Here is a 7,067-nt window from a genome sequence, read left to right as displayed (position 1 = left end):
AGGGTCCAACCCGTGTACGTGTCAGTAAGTCATCGATGAGATCACCGTGAGCTCCTTAAAGGCAGTTCCCACTCCACCTCGCGTACGGCCAGCACTCATTAGGTATGGCTCACCAACCTTTGGGGTTTTCTAGCTGGGGGAGGTGACCCTGACCCACCCCGCCCCGACCCTGCAGGAGACCCTAGCCCACCTTCAGACTCACCCAGGAGACTGGTCTGACTGTGGCCCTTGCTGGCAGAGTCCTTCATCCCAATGGCCTGGGTGGCCCCAGAAGGTCCCTCTGCCTCCCATGCCCTGGGAGGGTTGTTGGCCCTGTCCTCCTCCAGCCTCCGAAAGTCCTGGGTGGGCACCCCAGGCCACTGCTCCACGATCCCGCCCCCCCATGTTTGTTTTGGCCTGCTGCTGCCACTGCTGCAGGGTTGGGGAGCCTTGGGGATGGGGAAAGCAGGGTGGGGGAAAGGGGTGGGCAGAGACAGGAAGCTGAGGTGCAGTGGGGGGCTGCAGTCCCAGCCCTGACCCCCAGCCCAGCCCCCAGGAGAAAGGGGGTAGACAGCTGGACTTCTATGCAAATTTCATGTAAATGAGCATTGAGGCCATAGTTCCCACTGAGGGGGCCCTGAGGTGCCTATGCAAATCAGCACACTAGGTGGGGCCTGGCTGAGGTAAGTAAGCACTTGGGGAGCTCACCCACCCTTGCCTTTCATCGGCTTGACAGTCTGCAGCTTGTCCGGCTGGCTGGAGGGAGGCCCCCACGGGAGCACTCACCTTTCTGGAGCATCTTCTGCCTCAGCTGCTGCCTGCAATGGGCATCCTGCCAGTTGGCCAGCTGCTGGAGGACATACTTCATGTCCAGGTGAGAGGGGCCCAAGTTGCTGGCCTCCATGGCTGAGGCGACCACATTCATCTGAGTTGCCTCATCCAGATCCGGCTCCACCTCCTCCCAGGCCTCAGCCTCCTCCGCCTCCAGCTCAGCCTCGTCCATCACCCCCTCCTCGGGTGGCACCACCTCCTCTGAGGCCCCCAGCTCCTCCTCAGGCACTAGCTCCGCCGCATGCACGAAATCTTCCGGTGGCACAAAATCCTCTGCGGGCGTCAAGCTCTCCTCAGCCTCGAACCTCTGTTGCTGCTGTCGTTCCTCACGGTAGCATTGCTTGTATCTGGGCAGAGAGACAGGAAAGTCTTTCCATGGCACCACAAACCAACTCCAGCTGGAGCCCCCAGCCACCCGCTTCCACACTCCTAGGACGTCTCCCACAAAAGGGCCTGAGGAGGGAAGTCCAACCACCAGCCGGCCCCCACTCCAGCCCCTCTGTGAGCTCTCCTGCCCCTCCAGTCTACACACAAACCCTGATGGCTAATCTCCAGCTCTGTCCCTGCCAGGGGAGAGGGGAGCTGGGTACAAGCTTCATGGCTTCAAATTACCCAGCACCTGTTCCTGGGGGAGAGAGGAGGATTGGCCCCCAAAAGTACATGGGCCCTGCCTTCCCCTAGCACCCCTCCCCTGCTGCATGGAAGAGACAAGCAGGGATAATACCGCATCAGCCTCCCTCCTTCATGATTTAACCTTCACTTCCCACCTCACAGCTAGTTGCCATAGGAACAAGTCCATTTTAGTAACGCTCAGACAGGTCAAGTGATTTGCCCAGGGATAAACAGCCAGTAAAGGGATCAAGTTGGGACTCCGTCCCAGGTGTTCCCAGTTTCTAGGCCAGTGCTTATTCGCCTCTCAGCTTCTGGTCGGCTGAAGGAAAGGCGTCCGTCCCCATTCAGAGCACCCTTAAATCAGGCGGCCACCTATGGGGCAAGATTTGAGGGAAAAGGGGGCAGCTCCTTCCCAGAACAGCTCTCATCCCCGCAGCCCAAAGAGCGGGGACTTCTCCATGGGTGTAGGGTCACAGAGCCAGCTGTAGGGAGTCATCTGGCTGCTGGAAGGTGAATGCAGATGATGGAAGATCCCCTGGCAAGCTTACCCTAGGTCTGAAGGCTTCCTTGCCATTCTTTCACAATTCCTTCAACAGAGAAAAGGGCCTTCACTGTACAGAGGCAGAGGAAGCCGAAACCGCCAAGCCCCTGGAGCCCAGCCATGCAAAAATCCCAGGGAGAAATGACAGCCCAAGACCACGCGGACAGAGAAAAGGGTGGTGAGTGGAAGAGGTTGGGCAGTGAATGGCTGTAGGGGAGCAGGAGGAGGGGCACCATGGGAAAAGGAAGGTTAGAGGGTTAGAGGGTGAGGGCAAGCCCTCGCCCTGCCATGGGAACCGTGCCTCCCCCCGGGGGCCGGTGGGGGGCAGGCAGGGGCTGGGCATCTCAGTAATGCACCTTTCCATAAAAAACACGGGGTCTGATACGATCCTTCTTATAGACGTTCTGAGCTCCTCAGCCAGGGCCTCCTGGAAGCCAGGGAGTGCCTCCTGCAGTGGAGAAGGGGGACATTACCAGAGGACCCCTATAGAACCCCACCACTCATCCAGGCACAGAACAGGGCTAAGGGTAGAAACCAGCCAGCAGGGCCGAGACATACAGAGCACCCAGACGTCAGGGTGCCTGATCCCTGAAGGGTGTCTAGGGGAAGGTGGACAGCCATGGGAGGGTCCTCACCAGCGGCATGGTGTATGTGTAGTGGATGACAGAGCCAGCGGACACCTGGGCTTGCTGGCGGAGGGTCTTCACCTCCTCCTGGGCCTCAGTCAGCATGCCCCCACACTCCATGTACTTCTCCCGCAGGTCCTGCAGCTGGGACCCGCCCACAGGCTCACCCAGGCCCACCAGCCCAGCACACCTCTCCCACCCTCTCCCCTGGGGGAGGTAAGAGAGAAGAGGCCTGGACTCCAGACCCAAAGAGTAACATGCAGGGTGCCCTGCCACCTGCCAGGCCCTATGCCAGACACTGAGGGTGCAGAAAGGGACACGATCTCATCCCTGCCTGAGAGGTGCTGTCTTCTCATGACAGCCAGGCAGCTGACCATGACCTTGGGTCGCTGCTCTGTGCCAGGGGCTCACAAGGGCTGGGGCAGAAGTCAAGGAGGACCTCACCTCTTCCTGGAGCTGCATCTGGATTTCCTTCTCCGATGCCAGCTGCTGCTGCAACTTCTCAATCTCGGCCCCATACTGGAAGGACCCAAGACCAGTGAACCCCTGCCAGAACCTCCCCCACTCCCGTGCACCCTCAGCTTCTAGAAAGTCTTCCCAGTACATTAGTAAGTCTTTGGCAGCCCCTTAAGTAAGAAGTCACACAAGAGGTCAAATAAGGCAGGAGAGTCCTGCAGCCTGGTTCCTGGCAGACCTTGTGACACTCTCTGGACCTTGATCTCCTCCTTGGTGTAATGAGGGGGCAGGATGAGGGGCTCCCTGAGGTCTCTTTCAACTCTGACTTTGACATGGAGAAGGGCAGTGGGCCTGGCTGAGCTGGGAGTTGAGGGCTCCATGAGAAGGGGGCTTGGGTCCCGTGGGGCCAGGACAGGAGGAGGGGAGCCATGCACACATCCCCACTCACCAACTGGCAGCGCTGCTGCAGTGTCATGACCTGGGCCCGCAGCTGGCCGACCTCCCTCTGCTGCTGGTCATGGTTTTCCATGCTGAGCGCCAGTACCTCAGACAGCTCTGCCATCTGTTGGCTGGCCTCCGCTGAGGAAGAGCCAGGCAGGGAAGGTCAGTCCTCACTCCCCTGGCTTTCGGGGACCAGTTCTGGTCCTCCCAAACTCCTCTACTCACCCCTACCCCTCAGCTCCTGAGGAGTTCCAGAGGGTTCCACAAGGCTTAGCATTTCTCAGTCAGGTCTTCTTTCCACATATGTTTATTGGCTGACCCTGGGCTGGACACTGGGGTGAGCAGTCAGTGTGACCTGGTCCCACCTGCACTGAGCTCGAGTCTAGTACAGAAACAGCTGGGAAAAAGAAATCACAATAATGTACAGCATGGGCTAAGAAGGTGCAGGTATAAAAGGTGTACAGGGCATATAGCTGCGGCACCCAGCCTAGCCTTGTAAGGTCTGGGGAGGCTTTCTGGAGGAAGGGACTGCTAAGCTAAGACCTCTGCAGGGCAAGTGGGGCTCGGCCAGGCAAAGAAGGGAGGACACCAGCCCAGACAGAGTGTGGAAAGGCCCAGAAGCAATCATCACAAGACATAGGAGGTGAATGGCTGGGCCCAGAGCACAAAGACAATGGTAGGGAGGCTGGGATGCACCCTTTGGCCAATAAGAAACTATTTTGAAGAGTTTTAGGCAGAGGAGTGACATGATCAGATTAGTTTACTCATTCACACTGTGTGCAGAAGGGCCTGAAAGGGCAGAAGTGGAGGCAGGGGAGCCAGTGAAGAGGCTACTGCAGTTGTTGAGGTAGCCTGGGTAAAGGTAGTGGGAGTGGCGAGAAGGAGGAGACTTGAGCAATGCCTGAGAGGTAGAAGCAGCAGAACGTGAGGGCTGGCTCCTATTCCAGGGCCTGGGGGCTAGGGGGGTTATTCAGGGAGCTGAGAAACCCAGGGAAGGAAGGTCAGGTTGGGGTGAGGGGAACAGCATGAATTTGGCTGCTGCCACCTTGGGTCTGCATTTCCCCAGCTAGACTTGAGCTCCCCAGGGGCAAATGCCGTGCCTCCCTCACTCACAGTGCCTAGGACAGAGCCAGGCACAACCGCTGCCTAATGCATGATTCTGAACTGCCCCCGCCCCACTGCGTTGGGGAGTCAGGTCTTTGGCAGCTCTTGGCTCCATCCCTGCCTTGCTTCCACGCTCCTCCCTTCCCTCACCCCAAATAACAGTAACAGACAGGCTTAGAGAATACCCAGAGCTTCTGTATAGCATTTTACAATTTGCACAAAGCTCTTCCTTAGCTGTTGCTTCTCTTGATCCTTGTAACCCCTGGAGAGCTCAGCAGGGCCGAGACCCAAGATAATGAATGCCCATTTTAAAGATGAAGGTAGTATGGTTCAGAGAGGTCAAGGAAGTTGCCCAAGCTCACACAAATAGGAAGTGTCAGAGCTGGGACTTAAATTTAGGTGTCCAGACTCCAAATCCTGAGTCCTTCCTTCCACTCTTAGGGAACATCCCCTCCCCCAAGTTACAGCATCACGTACAAAACTGCTCCACACATTCCAGAATGAGCATCTGCTCCTCCTCCTCCAAGGTGTCAAGTTGGGCGGCCTGGAGGGAGGGAGAGAGGAAGGGGCAGGGGTGTCAACTCCCCCCACCCCCGCCTGTGGGGGTGCCCCCCTCTCTGACCCTCACCTCCTCTCTCAGCTGATTGTTCTCCTTCTCCAACAGCCACAGCTTCTGCTGCAGGGCTTCCAGCTGTGGACAGTGGTGCAGCGACTCCTTCAGCGGAGTCCTAGTGGAGGGAGTGATGGGAGTTGGCGTGCAGGGAGTGGGGGTATCCAGGTACCAAGCCACTCAGGTATTCCCCACCTAGGCTAAGTGTGGCAGTCCCAATTCATCCCAGCAACACGGCCGGCAGGCACACTGTCTGTATTCCTGTATATAAATGGCGAAATTGAGGCTCAGAGAAGGGACCGCCCAGGTGCAAAGGTAGGACACTCACGGCTTGGGGGCATCATGGGAATAATCACACTGCTGATCTTCCTCTTCTTCCTCTTCCTCATTCTCTCCCACCTCCTCCTCTTCTTCCTCCTCCTCCTCCTCTTCCTCATCATCAGAGTCTGAGTAGAGCTGAAGGAGGTCATCCCGCAAGCTCACCTGGTGTCTGAGGTGTAAAATCTGGCAGGATGGGAGAGAAGCCCTGAGTTGGGGAGCTGGCAGGGCAGGATGCCAGGTCCTCGCATGAGGGGACTATAGGTAGGTCTAGAGATGCCACACTTCTTCCTCCTACCCTCCGCCCATTACCTCCTCCCTTGCCGAGCCCAGCATGGCTTCCAGCTTGCTGTTCTCCTCCATCAGAGCACTGTTCTGTTTCAGCAGGGACTGGCTGTACTCAGGTCCCGCTCTCTCTGCAGGGGGACCACCCCCAAGAGGAATACTTTCCTGATTCCTGGGGTCTCCCAAACAGGTAGGAGAAGCTGGGGGACACAGGGATCAGAGGGAGGCTAGACCACCAGGGGAAACCCTTCCAATTCCCTAGTTCTCCAGGGCACTAGATCAGGGTCTGCCATTAACCTGACTCAATTTCCCCTTATGGAGAAAGAGCAGATCAGACCAGATGGGCTTAAGAGCTCTTCCAGCCTGGACACCCCACTCTGCTGCTTTCCATGAGAGGCACCCCAGAGAGGTGGCCAGGCAAGAGAGAGACAGGAGTCCTACCCCACAGGACAGAATCAAAATGAGGGCCTGGGGCTGGCCTGGGAAGGGAAGGCAGCACGCACCTCCTCCAGTAAACTTAACATCACTTGGACATCTTCCTGGGTGATCTTCTTAACTGGTGGGGGTCGGTCAGAACACAGCACTGTAGGAGGAGGCAGGGCAATGAGAAAAGGCCCAACCAGGTCAGGGAAAAGGAGATATATGCCTCCCCCAGCAACACATTCCTTCCTGTCGTATCTCCAGTTTTCCCTCAACAAGGCCATCAGGCTGCTCCCTACCTGCCCTCAATATCCTCCCCACACCCTGTCAGTACTCAGTACTCCCATGGCCACTAGACTGAGCCTCATTTTTTTCTGGAGAGGCTTGGGTGGGGCATCTGCATCACTAGGGTTGGGGTCACCCAGTGCGGTAACTCATGGTGTCACTCTCCCCACGCTAATTACTACAATATTGTAGCTAAAACACCAGAAAATTTGACAAAATCAGCGACTATAAAAACACTGGCAGCAACGGGAAACAACAGAGCTGAGCATGCCCACAGGAAACCACGTAATTGGAAGCTGTCATTGTAATTGGGTAATAATGACAGCTCTGACCAGAGCAGAATGAGAAGATTCAAAAAGTAAATTAGCATAGAGTTTTACCCTTGTAGGTATATCGATACATGTCATCTGGGCTTACAAAAAACATTTATTTTTATTTTTGGAAAAACATTTTTGTTGCAACTAACTACAGGGCTATTTTTATAAGAAATAACAATTTTTGCTGAAACAATGGACAAAAATTTTGCAAACATTTTGGTGTCACCCCCTCTGACAGTGTC

The 7,067-nt window shown here is 56.2% G+C and overlaps 1 protein-coding gene across 1 annotated transcript in view; it reads right to left on the bottom strand.

Annotated features, from left to right (window-relative positions):
• Positions 1-700: 700 nt before the first annotated feature.
• Positions 701-7,067, bottom strand: part of HAP1 (huntingtin associated protein 1) — a 7,748-nt gene continuing 1,381 nt past the window's right edge. The window contains 12 exon segments of the mRNA XM_023725216.1: positions 701-1,157; positions 1,971-2,009; positions 2,320-2,411; positions 2,599-2,733; positions 3,034-3,108; positions 3,494-3,624; positions 5,068-5,134; positions 5,219-5,318; positions 5,529-5,704; positions 5,831-5,913; positions 5,916-5,934; positions 6,307-6,434. Coding sequence (XP_023580984.1) covers positions 701-1,157; positions 1,971-2,009; positions 2,320-2,411; positions 2,599-2,733; positions 3,034-3,108; positions 3,494-3,624; positions 5,068-5,134; positions 5,219-5,318; positions 5,529-5,704; positions 5,831-5,913; positions 5,916-5,934; positions 6,307-6,434 — 1,502 coding nt within the window.

Source organism: Trichechus manatus, unplaced genomic scaffold (genome assembly GCF_000243295.1).
Source record: "Trichechus manatus latirostris isolate Lorelei unplaced genomic scaffold, TriManLat1.0 scaffold00294, whole genome shotgun sequence".
Classification (NCBI taxonomy): domain Eukaryota; kingdom Metazoa; phylum Chordata; class Mammalia; order Sirenia; family Trichechidae; genus Trichechus; species Trichechus manatus.
This window is presented reverse-complemented; position numbering and strand designations above follow the sequence as displayed.